Consider the following 23,999-nt stretch of genomic DNA (forward strand, 5'->3'; position numbering starts at 1 on the left):
CTCTACTCACAGATACCCACAGTTAAGTCACAGAGCTCAGCGGATTAATCACAGGCATCAAGTTCAGCATGTGTAAGTATAGCAGGAGTAAAGATTTGTTCTGAGGATCAGCTTTGTTCCAAGGCCTGGCCCTGAGCCACAACTGGGATTCTTCTGTCCCACAGGCAATGAAGGTAACAGAAGTGTTTGCCCTGGTGGTGTCCTGAAACGCTTCTGCTCTTCCCTCACTCCTCCGTATGCCTTGAGCCTTGTTTGGATGCTCTTGCTTGAGCAGGGCTGTCAACTCTGGGAGTCCTGTGTACAGAGGCAGGCTCTGGGATTTCACCTCTCTTATTCTGCACCCGCCCTGAATAGGGGGGGAGGATTTCTTGTGTTTGTCCAGAAGGAAAACCCCTTGATTTTCATACTTCAAGTAGATAAATAAGTGGGGTGTTAGGTTAGAACCAGTCTAACGGAAAGGATGGGGGAAGATGTGTGTCTTGGAGCTGCTTTCCTGCTTTTTTACCCTCAAGCATGGGGAACACCAGTGCGAATTGTGTTGTTGGTTTATGGTGTTTTCTACTCTTGAGTTGCTTTAGCAGGAAATGTGATCAGCCTAGGTTATTTCTCATTTCCCCTCTTACATTCAAATTCAGAAACTGAAATTATCATGTTAATTTTCACCACCAGAACATGTGATCCTATTTTATGTCAACAGGAATTTCCTTTAACTGCAGTTCTGATAAAGTTTCATCGTATGGTAGGGACGAAAACTATCACTTGTAGACTGGCTGGCTGTCGCTGCCTGACCATACAAGAAGGAAAGATAAAACAATCCAGAAAACAAAAGCATTTTTTGTAAACCACACTTCATTTTTACCACATTATTAAGTTCCTTTGGAAGACTTACAGCAGAATGGGTTATTGAATTCAAAAGCCTGGCAGTCCTGGTATTTTTCGACATACATTTTGATCTGATCTTTTTATCTGATTGTTTCGATGCATTGAGCTCTGGCGCCCAGTGCTAGCAGTTTCAAAGTTTCAGCAGTTCTGATCACATTTGTCTGTGACTTCATTCCCTGTGGTGCCTCAAACAGATATTGTGCTGTAAATAGAATCAGGAATCCTCTCAATAAAACACCTTTTCATTGTAAATGCTTTTGTTTAGAGAGCCGGTGAGTTTAAGAACTGTAAGTGACTCACCAGAATGGATTGCTTCCTACTGAATATGAAACACTGAATTGCAAGGGGGAGTTAGGAATGCAAGCCCATGGGAGTTTGGTAGACATTGGCTTGTACTCTTCTACTAAACTGTCTAGTTTGAAATGTCTGTACGAAATTTCACTTAACTCTGCAGCCTTTGCTGCCTATTCCTTTTCTAGGACAAAGTGTGTTCTCCATGTCTGCCTGTGTAGTTTTGTGTCACAGCGCATCTACCCTGGACCAGGATGCAAGCCCCTTTTCTGCAGCAAACACAGCTCTGGAGTTCTAATCCCCTTTGAAAAGCCTCATGTGAAGCTGGACTTAGATACTCCTTTTTCCTTACTGTTTTCCAGAGGATTAATGGTTTTGGGCTGTAGTCTGGTCAGCACTTGCTTCCTCAGGGGATTATCTGTTTCCAGGTGCTTTCCCCATTTGTGGACAGAGCTCAGATTTTAATGCTGGTTTTTGTTACACTGTGATTGCTTTGACTTTAAAACGGGCCAGGATTTCAGTGTATGGGGATGGGATCATAAATTTAAATGAGGACAGGGTTCCTCAGCTCTCAGAACATGCTGCCCTGGAACGTGGAATTGTTCTATGGAGAACCTGTCCTTCTACTGAAAAAAAAAAAAGCTCACTCCAAGCTTTCCATGTCTGCTACCAATTTCTTGCCTTTTATTTATTTATTACTGCTGGCTGAATTTTCTTGGTGGAAATCTTCAGGATTTTCTCTGATACAAGGGTGCCTGGATGAGCTACTCAGCAGATTTCTGAATACTTCTGTATCTTCCTCAGTACTGTTATCCGTAAGAACCAGCCATGTAGAGCCAGAAGTTGTTGGTTTTGTTCTCCTCTGTGGAGGACTGGTTCCTAGCAGATGTCCTGAATTACTTTACCTTTTGTCTTTCATTCTCTTTCCCATCAAATAATTCAACTGTTTGTCATCTTTACATGTTCCCTGATGATATTGGAAATGGTTCAGATATAAAATGAGCCCCTCTGCTTCTTATCTAAATTATATTGTTTTGGCTCTGCCAGCCACCCTGTCAGGTCTCCTTCTCCATCTAGGTGCCTGCAAGCTTTGTCATTTCATGTCACTTCTTGCTCTTGCTTATTTCCCAGAAACTCAAGTACATTTATCCTGTTTCAAAGCTATTTCATCCTGTTATATTTTATGCTTCGAAGGCACTTGTTAGGTTATTTGAGGTAAGCTAAAGCTCTCCACACCTCACTGCCCAACTTAATGAGTCTAGGATGTTTTAAAGCAAATCTTCTTAAGTGGAGACCAACTCATTCACACCTGTCTTTGCTCCCAAACATTATTTCAATACTCTGTTAATTTGATTCTTCCTATTTCCTCCCTATGGCCCAGGCATTGGTTCTTTGACTGATGGGGAGGTAGAAAGCAGAAAACAGTGGCAGAGTTTCATGAACGCTTTCTTCTATGGTGAGGGTGGCAGAAGGAGCCTTCCCCTTCCTCCCTCAGCTGTGTAGATGTAACAGCACTGGTCTGAGCTGTAAATAACCCAGTGTTTATTTCATTTCAGCTGGAAGGGATCTGCAAAGATCATCAAGTCCAACTGTCAGACTACTTCAGGGCTGACCCAAAGTAAACGTATGTCATTAAGAGCATTATCCAAATGCCTCTTGAATATGGACAGGCACAGGGAAACTACCACCTCTGTAAGAAGCCTGTTCTAGTGTCTAAGTACCCTCTTGATAAAGAAGTTTTTCCTAATGTCTAGTCTGAATCTCCCTATGACACAGCTTTGATCCATTGCTGAGCATCCTATTACTAGGTACCAGGGAGAAAAGATGAACACCTCCCTCCCTACTTCCCTTCCTCAGGAAGTTGTAGAGAGCTTCCTTTTCTCCAGGCTTAACAAACCCAGTGTCCTCAGCCACTCCCCATAGGACATGCCTTCCAGCCCTTTTACCAGCTTTGTTGCCTTCCTCTAGATATTTTCAAGTATCTTAAAAATCCTTCTTAAATTGAGGACTCACACAGTATTCCAAGTGAGGCTGGACCAATGCTAAATACAGTGGGATAATCACTTCTTTTGACCAGATGGTTGTGCTATGTTTAATGCACCCCAGCATACATAGGCTCATTCTGAGCCTACTGTCAACTACTACCTCCAGATTGCTCTCTTGCAGGGCTGTTCTCCAGTCACTTGTCTCCCAGTCTGTACTTAGTGCAGCATTACTCCATCCCAAGTGCAGAATACGGTATTTGTTCTTGTTAAATTTCACACTGCTGCTGATGGCCCAATGCTCCTATCTATCTAGATTCTTCTAGTGTTGCTCAAGCTTACACCGTTACTGCAAGAGAAACGTTAAGGGCTGTGCAGTGATCTATTGCAGAGGGCAGAACAGTGAGGGGAGGAAGGGAAGGCTGTATTTCCCTTTCAACACCTCTATCTTGCTCCCTTCGTACTTGTTCACTGTGGACTGCAAGAAAAAAAAACAAGCAATGCTTTTCTGTTTGTCCTGGGAATTTCTCAGAACTCCACACTCCTGCCTTTTTGCCCAGAATTACTAGCCTCTTCCTCTTTCCTTGAGCAGCTGCCACTGCTTTCTTCGTGATTCTTGGTCATGTTCTTGTCCTAACTACAACACTCTTTAAACCTAAATCAGAAGTGATTAGGCAGGCTTAGGAAACAGCAAGAGCTTCAAAGGATTAAATGCTACAACTTCCATCTACCCTTAGGGAACTCAGACATTCTGCACCATGAGCCCTGCAGCAGCGAAAAAAAAACAGTCCTAAATTTTCCTGAGCAATGGAAGGATTTTAGTGTGGTTGCATGTAAGTAAGAGAAGGAGACTGAGTTATGGGAAAAGATTAAAATGGCTATATTTATATCTCTCTTGGCCATGCCACTGCTAAGGAGCAATGTGGCACCCACACAGAAGAACCTGAAGAGCACAAAGAACACAGAGTTTCATGCTGTTGTAAAGGTTACAATGTTCCCTGTTACAGGGATCATTGCAGGATGGCAGCGCAATGGCTACAACCAGATTGCAGAGGAGCACTGTTGCCCTGTGGCTGCAAAGCGACTGAGTCATTCCCATCTCCTAATTTCCAGCCTCATGGTCCTGGACCTTAAATCACAGTGGAGTCAATGTCAGGAAGTGAAACTGCAAATATCTGTTAAAAATATATGTATTCATTTTGGTGACCTGAAGCCGCCCAGGCTACCTAAGAAGCTGGATACAGCTCTTTTTGGCTATATACTGAGTTAAGAATCAAAGACCACTTTTGAAATTGCTTGGTGTGTGTATGGGAAATACACGCCGCTCTCCGATAATGAAAAACAAAAACACGGAGAGTAATCTACTCCAAGAGTCCACGTAGCTGATAAACTGCAGCAAATTTAAAGCAAAAAAGTAGTTTTTCCTCCGAGGAGCACAAAACTCTCCACGGGCGGCCCTCCTCCCCCGCCCGGGCAGACCGGGTAGGGCGTAGGCCTTCACCCGGCCCCGGCCCCTCCTCGCTAGCGCTGCCCGCCTGACGCCTCCCCGAGGCGGCGCGGTCATGGCGGCGCGGCGCCGCTGAGTGTGGCGGCATGGCGGGGCCCGGTGCGGTTTCTTCGCGGCTGGCGCTGGCCCTCGCCGCCTTGGCCGCACTGGCCGCCGTCAAGTACTACCGGGACGCCGAAGCCGCCCGGCAGCAGGTACCGAGAAGATGGGGGTGCGGGGGGGGGGGGCGCCTGTAGCCGCGCTGCCCCTCATGGAGGAGGGTGCGTGCGGAAATGGCGGGAGGAGTCGCTCCCGCCGCCGCCGTGGGGTCGGTGCCGGCGGTGGTGGTCGCCGCAGGGCTGACGGGACCGCAGAGGTGAGGGGACGGCGGGCCTCGAGGGGGCAGCTGTGGTGGAGGTGGTCGTCTCTGGACTGAGGTAACCACAGAGCTTTGGTAGCCAACAGCCATCAGCGGCTGCAGGGCTTGGGGTGGCTGTGGGTGAGGTGACCATAGAGCTGTGGTGCTCACCGTACGCGACCGTCTGTGGGCTTGAGATTTTGTAGAGCAGGCTGAGGTTTTCTGGAGCAGTGGCAGGCACTGGCCTTGAAGTCGCCACTGGGATTGTGTCGGCCACTGCCAGGCTGAAACGGCCGCGGAACTGTGAGCACCACCAGGCACTAATGGTGACCGCCAGGCTTGAGACGGCCGCTGTTGGTCTTGAGATGGCTGCCAAGGGCTGAGGTAACCACCAGACACCAGTGACCATCACACAGCCCTGTGCAGGGCAGTGAGGTGCAGGACACAAGCACCTCCCAATGAGCTCCATGATGGCAGAGCTTTAGTGCCAGCCCCACGGGTTTGAGCTGTGCCTAGCCACCATGCTTAGGATTTGCCCTGAGGATTATTTCTAACTCAGTCATTGTGTCTGGCTGGGCCTCCAGCTCCTCCCCTATCTGCTTTGAGTCCAGTGGCCCCAGCCAGAAGAGGGAGGGACAAGCAAGAGCATCAGACACCCAGCCCTGTTCTTGACATAATGCTTTACACCTCCTCGCATGGCCTCTAAAGATGTCTTTTCTTGCTACTTTATTTCCTTTAAAAAAGGCCCCAAATGCTCAGATTTTTTTTTTCATACTAAAAATGCAGCTTTTGTGTGCCTTGAATGACTCTGTCAGTGGAAGTAGCAAAAGAATAGAGAATGGGAGCTGAAAAATGCAATTTTTTATTTTTAAATTTGGCCTCTTGATATTGTTTCTGATTGTAATTTTTATAATTCAGTTGACTTGCATTAAAACGCAGGCTTTGGTATTTCTATAAATAAAAAGACAAGTGTTTTTAAAGTTGTGACAGGGCACTGCTGGAGATAGGAACAAAATGTGAACAGTCCAAGGTGTTTATTTTTTTCCATTTAGCTGAGCAACCCACAAGCAGGTGGGAGAAGAATACTCTTTGCGAACACCATAGCTCTCTTCCTCTACAAAATGACCAAGAAAGCCCTAGTTTGTGAGTATGAAAATGAATTTGTGAAGGGAGTGATCCTGCAGAGCTGACACACTGTGACACTACTTTCTGGGGCACATCTTTCTCTGTTGTAGCTGGCTCCTTAAAGGGATACATTGTTTGGTGGAGACAGGAGGCCTGTAGGGCTGCTGTATTCAGCTAGCTGCTGGCGTTCATGAGACGTGTTCATGCATGCACAGCCGTAAGTCACCTGACCACAAAGCTACTGTCTATCTCTCTGACCGGTTGTGGTCGTAGGAATAATTTTCTGATGGTTCTGCAGCTGATGTTTTTTCATTGCTTAACCAACGTGAAAAGTGGTGGCTCAGAGGACTGGAGTACGCTCTCAATTCTTACCTGTAGGTTGAGTTTTGGATGATAATGTGCAACACTAGGCACCCATATTCCTCCCTTCATATTCTGCCATTTTAGATGCACTCAGAGAGCATAACTGATTCTCATTCTGCCTTCAGCCCTGTTAAGCAAATGATCATGTCTTTTTCCCAATACTACAGCAGCAGGTGGTCTAACCAGCCAAAAACTTGGTCACTCATTTGCCTTCCATCCCTTGAGGTCTGTGTCTGTGACGTGCAAAAGAAGAGACACTCTGAAAGATTAATAATTCTAATATGCTGTGGAGAGGACTAGGAAGTGGACTGTCTCCTCAGAGCCTAGTATACATCCAGGTCAGCCTCCTGTGCAGAGCAGGATGTCATTGTGCAATTCCCTGTACTGTGTGCTTGCTCCCAGAGAGCGAGCGATCACATGGGCCCTTGCAAGATTAGTGCAGTACGTGCTATGCCCAAGCAAGCTCTGGAGCAGAGAAATATACTGAAGCCTGGCCCAATGGTTCGTGACATGACTCTGGCATCTGGCTGTCAGGTAACAGGGCAGTTGTTCAGGAAAATGTTGCTACTGATTTATACGGCCAAGTATGTTTGTTCCCATTTGTTGGGGTTATAAAGGCAGAGTTTTGTCCCCAGGACTGTGGGGATTCTTGAGTGGTTTGCTCCTGTATGTAGATAAATAACCATCTTGTTCCTTCATTCATTTTTTCAGCTGTGTAGTTCCTGTGTATTCCTCTGTGTTCCATGTTTTGGATCCTTGTCTTTCTCCAGTTGTGTCTGGGTCCATGTTTCTGGTTTATATTCCAGGCTCTTTATTTTTGTCTCTCAGTCCTGAAATTACCTTGGAAGGCTCTTAAGTGCTTCTGTTGCTGCAGTTGACTTCCAGGCTGCATTAGTTCTGCTTCAGGCTGGCAGGCAACAGATGGAAAATAAACTAGTTCAGGAGCTCTGGGGATGGTAACAGTGCTGCAGGCAATAGAGAATAAACACAGTGAAACAGCATACTACAGAGTATTTGGCCTTGCAGCTTTAGGCTTTTACTTGGGTGACAGGGGAAGCTGCCCCAAAATGATAGATCACAGGGGATCTGCCGTAGGCTGGCTGGAAGTGATGTGAATTGTCTGACTTCCCAGTGCGGAGCTTTCTCATTCTGCCTGCAGGTTGTCCTTTTCCCTTCAGTGAATCATAGAATCACAGAATATCCCAAGTTGGAAGGGACCCATGAGGATCATCAAGTCCAACTCCTGGCACCGCACAGGTCTACCCAAAAGTTTAGACCATGTGACTGAGCGCACAGTCCAATCGCTTCTTAAATTCAGACAGGCTTGGTGCAGTGACTGCTTCACTGGGGAGCCTGTTCCAGTGTGCAGCCACCCTCTCGGTGAAGATCCTCTTCCTGATGTCCAGCCTAAACTTCCCCTGCCTCAGCTTAACACCGTTCCCACGGGTCCTATCACTGGTGATAACAGAGAATAGGTCACCTGCCTCTCCACTGCCCCTCGCGAGGAAGTTGTAGACCACAGTGAGGTCCCCCCTCAGCCTCCTCTTCTCCAGGCTGAACAGGCCCAGTGACCTCAGCCGCTCCTCATATGTCTTCCCCTCTAGGCCCTTCACCATCTTCATTGCCCTCCTCTGGACACCCTCCAACAGTTTCACATCCTTTTTGTACTGTTGGTGCCCAGAACTGCACACAGTACTCGAGGTGAGGCCGCACCAGCGCAGAGTAGGGCGGGACAATCACTTCCCTCGACCAACTGGCAATGCCGTGCTTGATGCACCCCAGGATACGGTTGGCCCTCCTGGCTGCCAGGGCACACTGCTGGCTCATATTCAACTTGCTGTCAACCACAACCCCCAGATCCCTCTCTGCGGGGCTGCCCTCCAGCGTCTCGTTGCCCAGTCTGTACGTGCAGCCAGGGTTTCCCCATCCCAGGTGCAGGACCCGGCACTTGTTTTTGTTAAACTTCATGCGGTTGGTGATCGCCCAGCTCTCCAATCTGTCCAGATCTCTCTGCAAGGCCTTTCCACCCTCATCCGAGTCCACAGCTCCTCCAAGTTTGGTGTCGTCGGCAAATTTGCTCAAAACACCTTCTAGTCCTATATCCAAATCATTTATAAAAACATTGAAGAGGACTGGCCCTAAAATGGAGCCTTGAGGGACCCCAGTAGTGACCATCTGCCAGCCAGATGTGGTCCCATTTACCACAACCCTTTGAGCCCTGCCCGTCAGCCAATTGCTCACCCATCGTGTGATGTTTTTGTTAAGTTGTATGCTGGACATTTTGTCCAGTAGGATCCTACGGGAAACCGTGTCAAAAGCTTGGCTGAAGTCCAAAAAAATTACATCAGCCAGTTTCCCTTGATCGACTGGATGGGTGATCTTATCATAAAAGGAAATCAAATTTGTTAGGCAGGACCTGCCCCTCATGAACCCATGTTGGCTGGGACCAATGACTGCATTGTCCCCCAGGTGCGCTTCAATAACTTCAAGGATCAACTTTTCCATAATTTTACCAGGCACTGACGTGAAGCTGAGTGCTGTGAGTGCTGCAGACTGGAAATGACCAGAATAATTTAGTCTTTCAGGAACTGTTCCAAGTGAGACATTGCATTTCCGTGCACATCGGTGCTGTTTTCCATTGGAGGACCTCCACGTGGGCTTTGCAGGCTGTCCCGCTAAGTATTACAGAGGGAGAAACTGAGGCACAGGGTGGCTGGGATTGTGTAGGGTTTCTGGAGAAGGTGGTTTGAGTTGTGGCTCCCAGCATATGGCAGAATGGGTAGGCTGTAGTCCCTGTGGAGCAAGGGGTCAAAATGCTCAGCGTAGTCCTGACACTGGAGACTTGGATGGCAACTGGCTGCAGCAGGACAGCGTGCACCATACAATTGGTATGGATCTTGGCCCCAGTTTAAGTTACTTTTTGCAGAAGTACAAGGGTTCAATTGACTTCCTTTGTGTTTTTGTGATGTGACTAGTCACATATTTGACTGACATTGTTTCACTATGCGTTAGCTAATTACAGAAATCAGGATCTCCTGGTGCCCTGAATATTCACGGTTTTAGGAGTGTCTTATAAAAGTTGGAAATTTTTCTGACAATAGACTTTTTCATTTGACTCTGAGCAAATCATTCAGTTTGAATTACTTAGCCAGATGTAGTTTTAACATGTTGATGCCAGCTATTATTCCTGGACACTGATCCTTACTGTAAATAGCACAAAATCTTGCCAAAGGGCATTAATCTTTTGATTTGATCACTGTGTTTCTGTGCTGAAAAGAATGCAAATGAACTCTGAAGCTGAGAGGGGTCAGTGATTTTCTTTGAGAGGTAGGAGTGAAATCTCAGTTGTCTCTTCTTCCTGAATTAGGAGCTGGCACTGAAGTCTTTGGGAAGCGAGGGACTGTTTCTCTTTTCTTCTCTGGACACAAACGATGATCTGTACCTCAGTCCAGAAGAATTCAAGCCAATAGCTGAGAAGCTGACAGGTAGGTTTCTACCTTGCAGAATTCTCTCTGCATAGATGGAGCAAAAGCCAAAGTTAGTGTCCTCAGCAATTTCTCTTGATGTCTTTACTTTTTTCTGTGTGCTGTTTTGGGTCTTATTTACATGAAAAGAGGCTGGTAATGCTTTACATGTTTTTGAAGAGCCTTAAGCAGTAAACATCACTTTCACAAAGTTCAGTTTTTGTAAGACTAAGGGTTCCATTGCTGGACTTAGCAAAGTATGTAAGTTACTTTGTCTAGAGTTTACAGAGGATTTGGGATGGGTGAATGCAACAAATAAAGCTCAGTCCAGCCTAGGCCAACATTATTAGTGAGTCTTATTTCATTCATACGCTTCTCTGGCTATAGCAGTCTCTCTCAGATAGCAATTGTGAGAGATCATGCTGGGAGACAGTAGCAAATGTCTCTTGGTAGTGCCAAACAGGAAATGTGGTTATGATAATGTACAGGAGAATTTACAGTACAATTGAAATACAGAGAGTTGTTTGCTTATGCTGTAATGAATTGGTTAAAGCATGTGTGTCCTCTCGTAGGTGACATAAGAGTGCTTAATTGAGCCATGGGGGTTTGCAGTGTCATCCACTGAAAAAAGGGCTCCCCTTTAATTCACGTGGCAGAAGCCAGTCTCTGGAGTGGGTTTGAGTTCTGGTGGGTGTTCCCTTGCATACAGCATGGTAACAGCTGGGAAGTTCCCAGTGCTCCTGCATTAGCCAGGAAAAAATGTATGATCACTTCAGATGGCTGAAGAGGGGAGGAAGTTGAAACAGCTGCTTAAATTCCTGCCTCTTTGTCTAGGGGTTACTCCTGTCTCAGAATTTGAAGAGGAAGAGACGCCTGATCCAACCGGGGAGACATTGTCCATTGTGGCTAAATTCCAGCCTCTGGTAATGGAAACGATGACAAAGAGCAAAGATGGTTTCTTGGGAGTACGTATCACGCAGGACATGTATGGCCAGAAATTCCAGTATGAACACATCCTATGGGCTGGTGTGATAATCAGGAATAAGCACGAGCGAGGTGGTCTGGCTCCGGCCAGTGGTATTTGCTTTGACCAGCAAACTCATTGCTTTCTTCGTTGTTGCATTGTTTTCAATGCATTCAGTGCTGAGTCCCAATTAATACGCCCTTCCTGGGAAGCTTGAAGCAGACATTAGAGGTGGTTTTCCTGGAACAAAGTCCAAAAGCAGTGGTGTTAGTTGGCCTGTTCCACTGTCTCCCATTTTCTGTTGCTCACATAACTGAAAGTTGACAGAACTATTTGGATGTGTTTGGGGTGGTGGGAAGAATTTAAACATGATTTTTTTTTCCCCCTCTCCTCCAAAGCATAGTTATATCCATCAGCATTGCTGCATGTTTGAGGAGTCTGGTCTAGGCTCTGATGCTATCTTTTGTTGACAGATTTCTCACGTTGCTCTGTCTGGGCTGAGGAATTGGACTGCCCCCGCAGCCCATATGAGTGTAATGCTTGCCAAACAGTTTAAAGCCTTTCTTCCTCCGAAGAATAAACTTGATCTTGGGGATCCGTGGTGGATAATACCTAGTGAATTGAACATCTTCACTGGATATCTTTCCAACAACAGATTTTACCCTCCACCTCCCAAGGGCAAAGAGGTGAGATATAAAACTTGAATTCTGTATATTTGAGAGGTGGCTCTTGTATAAATGTGTACTGCCTTATGGCCCAGATTAATTGCGTGGACAAGGCTGTTACATTATGTCTCCGTGGACTTTCAAAGACAGCTAAAAGGCTGCAATGTACAGCCAGGAGTACTGTCTTCTAAATCAGAGGTAAAAACTGAGAGCAGGCAAAAGCTCTGTGTGTCTGTCATAGACAGATGAGCTGACCAGAGTAACTTCATCTTGCTTTAAGTGTTTGGAAGCACTTGAATGAGGTGATTGTATTTTGCAGAACAGTTGCTTTTTGCCACCCTGGAGGTGAGATATTTCATTGACAACTGAAGCGACGTGTATACATAGTTTGTAAAGCCAGGTGTTTATATCGCATTCACCTGGGGTGCCCAGATAGGTGTTTGTGATCACATAATTGATATACCTTCACAGCCTGGTGTGTTTATTGATTGCATACCCACTCTTTGAAAGTCTTAAGTAGTATTGTTGGATACAGCCCCATAGATCAGTTTACCATACTCAGACATTCACCTGACTGGGAGGATGGAAACTTGGAACAATGGGAATAGCATAAAAAACATGGAGGATGGATTTATTTTAAAGCCAGTCTCTAGTTTTATCTCCTTACTTTGTGACTAGGCAAGTCTCAGAGCTAATTTTTAAGCCATGGCAATTTTCTTGTCTTCCTGATCTGGCAGGTAGTTATTTTGGAGCTGCATCTGACCTGTGATCTGCACTAGGGGAACCATTCTCATTTTTGTTCTCTAACAATTCTTCCCCTAGATCACAATCCACAGACTTCTGAGCATGTTCCACCCACGCCCCTTTGTAAAAACCCGCTTTGCTCCCCAAGGATCTGTGGCCTGTATCCAAGCCATCAGCACCTTCTACTATGCCATAGCATTCAGGTAAGGCCAGGGGTCCAGGTTGTTAGAGGTGTTGGGTAGACCTCTGATTTTGTACCGTATCTCAGGGGAGTGGAGAAAGCTGCTGTGACCCAGTGCCATAGTACTGGATCTGCAGTCATGTTCCCAGACAAGACCAGATGTGCTCTGGCTGGGAGGGAGGTGAAGCAGTTCTAGGAGGAGGGTGGTACCCAGTCAGCTCTTGCCCATGTGTGATGCTTTGCTGGTGCCCAAAGGAGGCGCCCATGATCCCAGTGGCATTGAGTCCCTGGTGAAGCAGGGACTGTTGCCTGGGCCCAGGACAGGAGCCATCCTCTATTGCCCTTGACATAGAAATGTCCCTTGTTGAACAGAGAGAGCCTGATTATCAAAGGAACTTGCTAGATTTTGTTTAATCATGGGATAGAGTGTTTCTCCAAGGCGGGGGGAGGATTCTGTGGAATTGTTCTCATGTTTTGCTGTGATTGTTAAACACAATTTTATTTGCCTGATCAGGATGGAAGGGAGGCTGAGGGAGTTCTAGTCTGTTCCTGTGTTTCAAGGACTGATAATGTAATTCATCCTTCCTGGATGTGCACTTACTGCCCACTTCCAAAAGGCATCAGTACCAGAAACACTGCTGATCCAGGAAATCTGCTCCACTCTTTTACCTTTTTATTGTGTGACATCAAAAGCTTTTTGAACTGAACCTCTCTCTCCTAATTTAGCTTTGTAAATCTGGTGCCTGGAGATCACTTCTCCCTGCTATCATTTGCAGTACATGATCCCTTCTTTCCTTCCGGCACTGGAGCTGATGGCTCCCTTCTAATTTCAGGATCCACGCTGAGTTCCAGCTGAATGAGCCACCAAACTTCCCCTTCTGGTTTTCTCCAGGCCAGTTCACAGGTCACATCATCCTCTCCAAGGATTCTTCCCATGTCCGAGAGTTTAAGCTCTTTGTCCCTAACAACAGGTACAGCTGTTTCTCTCTTTTCTGAGTGCTGAACAGACTTGAGGACAGTTATAAATGAGACCCAGTGGAATCCAGGGACTCTGGGATCCTGTCCTGTACGGAGGTGGGGGACGTGTGTGGGAGGAGACTGGTGGGTTCTTTTTGTTTAAAAATATGGGTGTCCTGAGCAGAGCAATGTCCCTTGCGGTACATGGGTATCCTGGCTTGCACAGGGAAGACATATCTGCAGTCTGAGCTCTGTGCAGGCTAGTTCTGCTGTTTGCTTATCTGTTTTCCTCACACATTCTACTCTCCTAGCGGTCATCACAGTTGTCCAGTCTTCAATACTGTAGATACAGCTGCTCCCAGATTGGATCTGATGCAGTTTTTCAGGAAAGATTCTGTTTATCAACAGGTCTGGGGGGCATCAGGCTGGAAGAGGCAGTGAATGACAAGGGCTTGTCCCTGAGGAGGAACAAGCTGGACAGAGGTTGGAGGGGGCATGGAGCATGGCATGGGCGATAGGTGTCTTTGTGCAATTTGTCTGCAACCAGTACTTGCTTCAGTTGAGAATCCAAGCCTGAGCAGTCCTGTGCCAAACCACTTCAGAAGGGAGGTACCTGCAACCACATGGGTAGGCACATGGGGATAGTGAATTTAAGTTTTCCCAGTATTGTCCAAGAGACAGGCAGCAGCATCTTCATTATTAGCACTTCTGCAAGCTGTCTGTGATCCTCTTCACCTGTTCCAGCAGTCCCTGGCTGTGGTAAGGACTTTTACACATGTCAAATGCCTGTTGCAAACTGAAGAAGGCTCCTTGGGTGTTAGCGCTGGATGAGCTGATGCTTTTCAGCCAAGTCCCTGGAAAATCTGAGTGAAATGAACTTTGCAGTTTGTAAAACTGGCAAATGCATCTCTACAATTGCTGAGGATCCCTGACTTATTTCAGGGTCTGATTCATCACTCACCAATAACTGTCCCTTTGTGCTTGGAGCATGGGGAGAGACCGGCAGGGTGTGAAGAGGCATCCCCTAGTGATTTTAGTGCCTGGCTGAAAACACTGAAGTTCACCAAAGTCTGATGCTCATGCTTCAAAATATTTTTGATTGTCATTTCACAGGTTAATGTTTTGTGTGCGTAGCTTCATGCTGGCTCGTTCCTGCTCTCTGGCAAGCAGCTGGAAGCATTTGAGGGGAAAGAAGCCTAAAATCTCTTTGTCCGTGATGGCCGGAGTGAAAATTCTGACATTATCCTGGTGACTCAGTCCTTATGGCTCTGTCAGCGCATTTGTTAGAGCAAGCAGACACTTATGGCCCTGCCAGAACTCCTTGCAAAAGCCTTTCGCTTCCAAAAAAAAAAACAATTTTAAAAGTTCAGCAGGATCAGAATGTGCAAGTTAAGTGTTGTCAGGAAAGGGTGTGCAAATATACTTCTTCCCTTAGTTTGACAGTACTCAAAGGTATGAATGCATTTGCCCAGAGGGTTCAGTAGGTGCCTGGACGCTGAGCTAACAGGGATCTAGTGTTGCTAGTCTTGTGCAGGGAACACTGTGATCTCCAAGGACCTAGTGGTTCTGGGCCTCAATGATGACCCTGCAAGAGGAGCATTGGGGTTTTCCATACACAGCTTTAGTATTGGGTGACTCTGAACATATTGGGTTCACCTTGCAGGTCTCTGAACGTTGATATGGAGTGGCTGTACGGAGCGAGTGAAAGCAGCAACATGGAAGTGGATATAGGTTACCTGCCTCAGGTCTGTAGCCACAGTCAGTCTTCTGTATGCATGCAGTATCTTGGCAGGAATTCGTGCTGCCGTGCGCCTGAGCTGTATAACCTCAATTATCCCTGCTCTTCAGAGTTTTCTGTTCAACACTCCAATATAATGATATAATCTCAGGTGATCTGTGTATGTCCTCCGCAGTAATGTGGCTTACTATTGGCAGCTTTTATGATCCCCGCCCCAGGTTGAATCTTAAGCTCCTGGAGTCATGCGACTTTTTCCATTTTAAAAAGTTGTCTGCCAGGCAGGGGGAAAATGGAGCTAAACCCAGGCGGTGGGCCCAGAGGGGGATGTATGAACAATGGTGTATCTGGATGTAGAAACTGCATGAAGATATTTGGTGGTAATCCCAGCTGTTGGGACAGGAAACATAAATCAGTATTGTGAACGCCTGAATTTAACGGAACCATTTTCTCCTAATCTAGATCAATGTTACCTTTTTAATTAGCAAAAGTCATGAAAACAAACTTAAAAAATAATTTGTTGTACCTGAGCTCTAAGCTACAGGGAAGCTCCTGAGCAGCTTCCCTGAACAGCACCCTCTCGGATTAGCCATGGGCTGTATAAGGGCTTTGTTGATGGTATGAATGAGACTAGCCCTGCAGATCCCAATGATTTTAAAGGGCTGGTGTCCCACAATCAAAAATCTCCTCTGGGAAGATGGCAACATGGAATGAAGAAGTCTCATGCATTTACAACCTAGCAAGCAGAGGCAGACAATAATTGAAGGAAATGAAGATGCTTTCCTGTTAATCCCCAATAATAAAACACATCTGCAACTGTTAAAGTGCAGCTCCAGGAGACATAGATCCAGCTCTATCTTCATTAGAAGCTGTACAGTCTTAATTTGCATCTTCATCCTGTTCTGGGGTACAAAATAAACAGGAGTGGGATATCTACAGTTTCTAACTCTGAGCTTTTTCTCCTGCAGATGGAGCTGGAATCCACAGGGCCTTCAGTCCCCTCTGTGATCTATGATGAAAACGGAAATGTGATTGACAGCAGAGATCCCTCAGGGGAGCCTATTCAGTTTGTTTTTGAAGAGATAACCTGGCAGCAGGAAATCCCCTGGGAAGTGGCAGCCCAGAAGCTGGAAGTGGCCATGTATCCATTTAAGAAGGTGAGGAAGGGGCTGTACTCTTCCTTGACATGTTTAATTAGGGCAGGTCATTTTTACTGAGATGGCCATTCCACCTTGAGGACGAGCAGAAGCCAGAGGCCATAAACTGATCAGCACTTAGAGTAGTGTGGGGGTGTCAGAGCTCAATGTGTGCCTCCCAGGCACTGCGTGTGTCGCTTGATGGGCCTCCAGTTTTCAGGTGGGGGAGAACAGCATCTCTGAAGGCCAGCTGGGGTTGCACAGCAGCACAGGCAGGAGCAAGGCCTAGATGTCGTGTGCCCCAGACTTGTATTGTAAATGTAGGCTCATCCTTCCTTCCTCTTATCAGTAGCCACCAATGCTGTTTCTGTGTGAGGCAGGTAATTGCACAGCTTTTGAACTCGTTTTTCTTTGGCGCTGCTTTTGCAAATTTCAGCTGCCTTTGGATCAAGCTTTCCTTATCAGCAGAAAACACACAATCTGCCTGTGCTGCTGCATCCTGCAGTGAGACACAAATTAATAGCATTGGGTGACCTAAACTATTTAACATATCAGTAGCCTGTGGAGCAGTGGCAACTGCCTGTCACTGCTTCCTTGGCTAAAGGAATATTTCAGTGGCTGCCTTCTTGTGCTTGAGCTTACAAATGTCCCTTTGTGCTGCCAAGATGTTAATAAAGTTCCCTTCATTTGAGTAATTGAAACGATCTCACTGCATGGTCCCTCACAGACAGTTTTTAGGCCATTTCAGTGAGGTTTTGTAGTAAATATTTGAAGTCCAGATTTCATAGGCTGCTGAGGTGCATTTGCAGACAGCCTGCCTGCAATTGTGCAGATGCTGTCTGCAGTGTGTAAATCTGGAGCTCTGTGGGTACCAGTAACATCCCACCTTGCTGTTAGGAGCTCATCGGCTGTTTGTCAGGCCTGAGGGTAACTTTAGCTTCCTGAACATTTCCCAGAGGAAAGACCCTGTGTCACATGGCAACACAGTTAATGCTTCAGACTTAGTATCTGCTGTGCTACATCCTACCTGAGCAGCAGTAACAAGATGACCAGCTGAAAGTGAGGGTGAGAAGAGATTGCTCCTGCCTAGGAAATGCCTGTCTGCCCACTGTAGTCCCTGAAGTGAGGGAAGATAAAAGCTGTCCCTGGGGAAAGGGACAATTGTAATTTGCTTTGATCTACAGAAACTACTGCAGATCTGTGTATGTCACCTGTGGGATGTGGCAGGTCTGGTTCCTTCAGACCCCACTCATATGTGGGAGCTGTTCTGTGTCTGTTTCTCAAGCCGTCTGTCTGCCTCCAGGTCTCCTATTTTCCCTTCACACAAGCTTTTGAGAGAGCAAAAGCAGAAAAGAAGCTGGTGCACTCGATCCTGCTCTGGGGTGCCCTGGATGACCAGTCCTGCTGAGGTGAGGGACACTACCACAGTGGCTGGAGGAATGATGCACCTCGTTCAGGATCTGAGAAGGGCTGCGTGTCAGGGAGCTGGTCAGGAGCCAGGGATAAATAAATGTTTTATTACTCATTTTGGGTGCCTGCACAGAAAAGGGCTGGAAGTGGGGAATTACTGATCAGAGCTTAGGTCCCCAGAGGCAGGATTAAGTCCATTTTAGACAAGTCCTCGACCAACTCGCTAATTCATGTGACTTTGTTGAGGGTGAGCTGTGGATCTGGTCTTTCCTCTTTCTCTTCCCCTCTCAGTCTGCTAGGGTAGAAGCTGCATCTGTGGAGTAAAATGGACGCTGTTCTCTGCTTTGTTGTTAACACTTGCACAGGAGAAGCCAGAGCCAGGGGTGGGATTGAAATTGTCCTGATGTGTAGCCATTCCCCAACGTGCCCAATAATTTGCATACCACATTGGGCAGGAGTAATGGGTGGGAGAGGTGCAGATATCTTTAGTCTTATTTGCTCTGCTCAGTATGAAAAGCAAGAGGCACTCAGGGTAGATGTGCAGAGCCTGATCCTTTCCAAAATGCACCAAACCAGTCAACTTCTATGACAAGCTTGTTCTGGTCCTTGTGTTGTCTTTCAAGTGGATGGGGTCTGCTCTGGTGAGCCTTCTCTGCCAGCAGCACACACTGGAAGCAGTAAGCAATGGAAAACTGCCAGCAAAGGGGAGACTCGACAATATGCCAGGCTGGGGGGGAGCTCAAACCAGCTGCTGCAGCAACTCAAGCAGTGGCATGAATCATGGCAATAGTCAGCGTGGGAGTCACTGCAAACTGCTGTCTGCCTTTCTTTGTATGCCAGGTTCGGGGCGAACTCTCCGGGAGACTGTCCTGGAAAGTTCGCCCATCCTTGCTCTGCTGAATGAGAGCTTCATTAGCAGCTGGTCGCTGGTAAAGGAGCTGGAAGAGCTGCAGGTGAGTGCTGGAGCCACATCTGCCTTCTTTGTGTTCCGTGCTGGTGAACACAGTGCCAGGAGGTGCTGGCAGGAGGGGAGAGCTCACACCTGTACCAATGGGGGTTCCAAGCCCTCTGTGACCTAGCAACTGCAGTGGCAAAACAAACACTAGGTGGAGGCAAGCTAAGAAAACAGCACAGTGAACCCTTTCATTCTGTCCTGTTGCCAATATTAAAAAACAAACCAGATGCTTCACTGCCATATCCCCATCCAAGGCTTTTTGTGGTATCAGCAAGCTGACTTCTCTGTACCCAAGGGAGCAACCAAAATAACTCTCTGAATCCCGATTCCCTGATCGCACCTTTCCCCTCTTGTGAGCCTGCCCCTGGGCCTGTGCTGTCAGCTGGGGTCAGTTACAGAGCTGGAGACATTACAAAAAGCTAGGGTTGGACTGTTCATGTGACTGGGAACTGCCAGTAATGGGATGATCTTATTTTGTGGGGAGAAAAGCTACAGCTGAAATGTGAGGAGGGGACACCGGCTGAAAGGGAATAGTAAAGCAGATCATGACAGTTGAGACAGCTATCATGGTGGCTCTTTGGGTTGCCCCCTCATCCCACATTAGCTTTACTCCTTCCACTCCATTCTGCTCATTTTGGTGTATGTAAGAGTGTTTCTCTGGGTTCTCCTTACAGACCAACAGAGAGAATGAGTTCTACAGCAAGCTGGCTGACCTGCACCTTGAGAAATACAATTTCCCCGTGGAGATGATCATCTGCCTCCCCAATGGCACGGTGGTATGTTCATTACCCCTTCAGCTGGGCTTGGTTCTCCCCACCAGAATGTGTTTTCATCTGCAGAGTCTCAAGCGAGAGTTGTGCTACTTCAGCTGTTCTCTGGCTCCTCAGACCTTTGTGGGGCTGTGCTTTGCTCTCAGGGATGCTGTGACAGGCAGACAGCAGCAAGTGCTCTACCAAGAAGTCTGATACAAATGTCTTTTTATTCTGAGACAGAGCAACAACATTAAGGGGGAAAAACAATAAAAAATGAACCACATGTCTGCCTACATTTCCTCATTGACCTTTGTTGGAGTTGGTGGTGTTTGAAAAGCCATTGTAGCTTTTTTCCTGCATCCATTGTCCCTTATGTTAATGTTCTGCTTAATTCTCTCCTTGGCAGCAGCTTCTAAGTACGTTTACCTGTATCTTGCTTCCCGGAGTTTTTCACAGCAGATCAGCCATTAACAAGTCCACACACTTTGGCTTTGCTGTGCTCCCCAGTGACCCCTTCTGCCTTGGATTTGGAGAACGACAACAGCTCCTGATGCTTCATGCTGTGGGGCTTTGCTGTTGGTCAGTGGCCTGGCTGCCTGCAGTGGAGGATCCTGCCATTGCTAATTTGATTGTCCCCTGCACTACCCAGACCTTAGCTAGTAATACTTGCAGTGACTCCTTGCTGTCTCTTTAGTGGCTCTGCTCCAAACCGGGCTGCGGACTGGTGAGTGGCTTCTGCTCAAGAAGTTACAGCCTGTAAGGGTTTCTGTGGTCAGTGGCCACACATCCCCCTGTCCTTTATCCTTTGGGGAAATGGAAGGCACAGCAGCATTTTAAGCTCACACACTGGTTTTGCAGCTATGCTAGTCTGAGAACATGCACCCCAGCAGTTAGCATGGGTGGGCTACCATCTCCCTAGCCCTTGATCAGAGCCAAGTTTTACGGCTGCATGACTTTTTCCAAATCACCTTCATATTTTTCTTAACCTAAGTGAGGGCTCAGCACTTCTGGGGAGAAGAACAGACCATTGTCTTTCACACATCTTTCTCTGACTAAAATAGGAACCTGAGTCCTGGATGCTGAATTAGGATTTGCAAAATGTTTGAGATTCTTTAAGAGTTGCTACAGTATTGTCACCTGTGCCCTGGCAAGAGTCCAAGGCAGTAGATGAGGTATTGTGCTTGTCTTTAAAGTCTCCTCTCCTCATCTGTTTTCTTTCCCAGATTCACCATATCAATGCCAACTACTTCTTGGATATTACTTCTATGAAGCCTGAAGATGTTGAAAGTAGCGTCTTTAGTTTCTCAAACAATTTTGATGACCCTTCTACTGCAACTTACCTCCAGTTTCTGAAGGAAGGACTGCAAAGAGCAAAATCATACATGCAGACCTAAAAACAAAGGCACCTGTGTGCCCCCGTGGAGATGGCCAAACACTTCAGACATCTATTTTGATTGCAGCAGTTCTTCCTCATCTTCATGCCACGGATTATAAGATGCAGACCGTTCCAAGAGTGGTGTCCTCCATACCTCCTTGCCAGCAGCAGCAGCAGCTCCAAGCTGTAAGCTACTCTGTGGCATGGATCCCAGTTCTTTGTGGTGACATTTATTGACAGCTATGGCAACCAGTGCATAGTGGGACTGTGGCTGAAAATGCGTAGACATGGAAGTAGGACCTGGCTGGAGGCTTGATCTCTGGAGTAGCCTCTTCCCAGCTCCCTGGATGCCTCAGACACCTATCCTGTGTGACATGGTGTGGGAGCTGTCTCATTTATGCATGTTCTTTGCATCTGGTGAAGATGGTGAGGTTGATACAGTGAAATTAGGAGTGGAGAACAGGGCATTTGAGATATGGTGTAGTTTAGAGATGTCAGTTGTGGATTAACTTGGGGATTAGGGACCAGAGTCTCTGGAAGTGAGCTCTACCTGTACAGTATGTGAGCAACAGGCTATGGACACCATAATGAGCAGTGCCCCCATCCCATTCATACCAAGGCTACTCCCACCCCACATGGTGTGAGAGCTTTATTCTTCCAGTGTCTCTTCAGTGGTGATGAAATACTCGGTCCATGTTTGCTCTGATTTTCCAAGTCCTACTGAATGATGAGCCATGATGAAGTTCCCTTTGGGAAGGGAAGGTTCAGCATTATCCTGAGAGCATTAACTGCTGAGAACTGAGCAGTTTTAAAGGCCAGCAGTATAAAGAAACTGTCAGGAGACTGTCCCAAATAAGCAGTTGTTTAACCAGAACGCCATTGTCCCTTTTCTGCAAACATCCTGAGCAGTTGTTCCTACTCCATTCCAATGCCTGACTACACAGTGAGTGCAGTTTGGGGAAGGAAGGGTTAAGTGAAATGGAGTTTTTAAGCATATTCTTGTAAATAGGTGAGATTAAGCATCTTCAATAGATGGCTGCAAACAGCTATGGCTGTTGATGCTTTTTCTGCTCTCTGAAGCACAGTTTTCTTGGACCAAATCAAAAGTGGTGGGAATGCCTTTTTTTTTTTTTTTTTTTTTTTTTTTTTTAAGGGAGGGGGTAGAATCACAGAACAGTTGAGATTGGAAAGAAGCTTTGGAGGTCATCTGGTCCAACCCCCCTGCTCAAGCAGGGATGCCCAGAACAAGTTGCGCAGGACTATGTCCAGCTGGCTTTTGAAGATCTGCAAGGAGGGAGATTCCACAACCTCTCTGGGCAGCTTATTCCAATGCTCTGTCACCTGCACAGAAAAGAAGTGCTTCCTGATGTTTAGATGGAACCTCTTGTGTTCCAGTTTGTAGCTGTTGCCTCTTGTCCTGGCACTGGGCACCACTGAAAAAAGCCTGGTTCTGTCTTTTTGCACCCTCCCTTCAGGTATTGATACCCATTGATAAGGTTCCCCACAAACTTTCTCTTCTCCAGCCTGAACAGTCCCAGCTCTCTGTGCCTTCTTACAAGAGAGGTACGACAGTCTCTGTATTGTCTTGGTAGCCCTCTGCTGTACTCTTTGCAGTATGTCCAGGTCTCTTGTACTGGGGAGCCCAGAACTGGACACATAACTCCAGGTGTGGCCTTACCAGCGCTGGGTGGAGTGTAAGGGTCATCTCTCTTGACTTGCTGGCAATGTTTTGCCTAATGCAACCAAAAATAGTTAGCCTTCTTAACAGCAGAGGCACATTGCTGGCTCACGTTCAACTTGGTGTCTTCCAGGGCTCCTAGGTTCTTTTCTGCAGAGCTGCTTTGCAGCGGGGTGGCCTCCAGCATGTACTGATGTCTGGCATTTTTTCCTCCCCACGTGCAGGACTTAACACTTTGCCTTGTTGAACTTCATGAGATTCCTGTACCCTTTCCTCATCCTGCTCCAGCCCTTCTGTCTTTATCCATGGCTACAGGCTGAGTTTAGATGGACCTTTGGGTAAGCCAGTGTAGCTTTAGTAATTGCTCTAGTGAGATTAATTACCTGTGGGATTTTTATTTTATGGACTTTATAACTATGCATTAGCTCTGCACTTTTATAGCACTCCAAGGGGCATGTGGTAGTTACAGGATTGGGTTACAGACAGCACTTTTAGTGGTGGCTGTGGAAAGTGTCAAAGCTTCTAGGCAGCATTAGAGACCAAGCTCCTGTCATGCTGGCAGTTTCAGCCCCCTCTGTGTTCCAAGCCAGGAGCAACAGAGCAAACCAAGCGCTTACCTCCCTCCAGCTCCTTGGGTAGCACAGCTTTAGTGTAGATCATCTCTCCTATCTTTTACAGAGCTTTGTGAGTTTGTTTTGTTTGCATCTTTTGTTAGTCCTGCAGTCAATGGCTTCAGACTTCCAAGTGGTGTTTCTTGGTTGTGTGCATGTGGAGAACTCATTCCATTTGCTTTCCTTCCACTGGTTTTGCAGCAGAAGGGGTCAGAGAGGACAGGCAGTAGCTGAGCGCTCAGGGATTGTCGTCTTCTCAAGGCATGGAAAAACAGCTGCAAGAGAGGTTCTGTATAGCCGGGGGTAGTGGGTGGAGGAGGGAGGGGCGCCCTTCGCTCTTGTGTTGTGGTGTGTGCACAGGATGGCAGGAGTGGCTTAAATTGTGGCAGGAGCCCAGGCAGCCACCCGCAGGCTGGAGCCATGTGGGGCATCCTGGGTTCGACTGTGTCCCGGTGTTAGCTCATTAACTACAAAACTGCCCAATCTGATCAACCTGTCACTGTCCATTTACTGCTGTGGGTGGGGCTCTGGACAGAAACTGTTGCCTGAGGCCTTCTTTTTAACGTGTGCCAAGCATTTTCTTGCATTTGTAAACTTACTACATTTTTTTTCAGTAACCTTGTAATACTTTGGGGGGGGGGGGGGGTCGGAGACGCTGCTTTTCACGATCTGCTGTGCCTTGTGATGCTCTGGTCTGAAACCCACACGCGGGTCAGAGCTGATGTCCCACAGCAGCGATGCGGGGGAAAGTGGCGCTGCTCCCGCCTCCCTGCCCTGCGCGGGTCGGGTCGGGTCGGTGCCGTTGGCTGTGACGCGCTGCCCGGCGGGCTGGAACTGCACTAAAACCGATCCCGCACCTCGGCCTCGCTCAGTCCTTGCCTCCTC

The 23,999-nt window shown here is 47.1% G+C and overlaps 1 protein-coding gene across 2 annotated transcripts; it reads left to right on the forward strand.

Moving 5' to 3' along the window:
* Positions 1-4,675: 4,675 nt before the first annotated feature.
* SELENON (selenoprotein N) lies at positions 4,676-23,975 on the forward strand. Of its 2 annotated transcripts, none has more exons than XM_048049537.2 (12): positions 4,676-4,856; positions 9,855-9,972; positions 10,786-10,874; positions 11,389-11,601; positions 12,403-12,527; positions 13,339-13,476; positions 15,126-15,207; positions 16,166-16,354; positions 17,637-17,742; positions 18,584-18,696; positions 19,373-19,474; positions 20,674-23,975. In XM_048049537.2, exons 1-12 carry the CDS (start codon positions 4,749-4,751, stop codon positions 20,842-20,844), a joined length of 1,554 nt encoding a protein of 517 aa, XP_047905494.1. In that variant the 5' UTR covers positions 4,676-4,748; the 3' UTR covers positions 20,845-23,975. The 2 variants fall into 2 exon arrangements, with proteins under 2 accessions (XP_047905494.1, XP_047905493.1); XM_048049536.2 differs by having other exon boundaries at positions 4,678-4,856; positions 10,786-10,916.
* The last annotated feature ends 24 nt before the right edge of the window (positions 23,976-23,999 follow it).

The sequence above is a fragment of the Anser cygnoides genome, chromosome 24, assembly GCF_040182565.1.
Source record: "Anser cygnoides isolate HZ-2024a breed goose chromosome 24, Taihu_goose_T2T_genome, whole genome shotgun sequence".
In the NCBI taxonomy this organism is placed as follows: domain Eukaryota; kingdom Metazoa; phylum Chordata; class Aves; order Anseriformes; family Anatidae; genus Anser; species Anser cygnoides.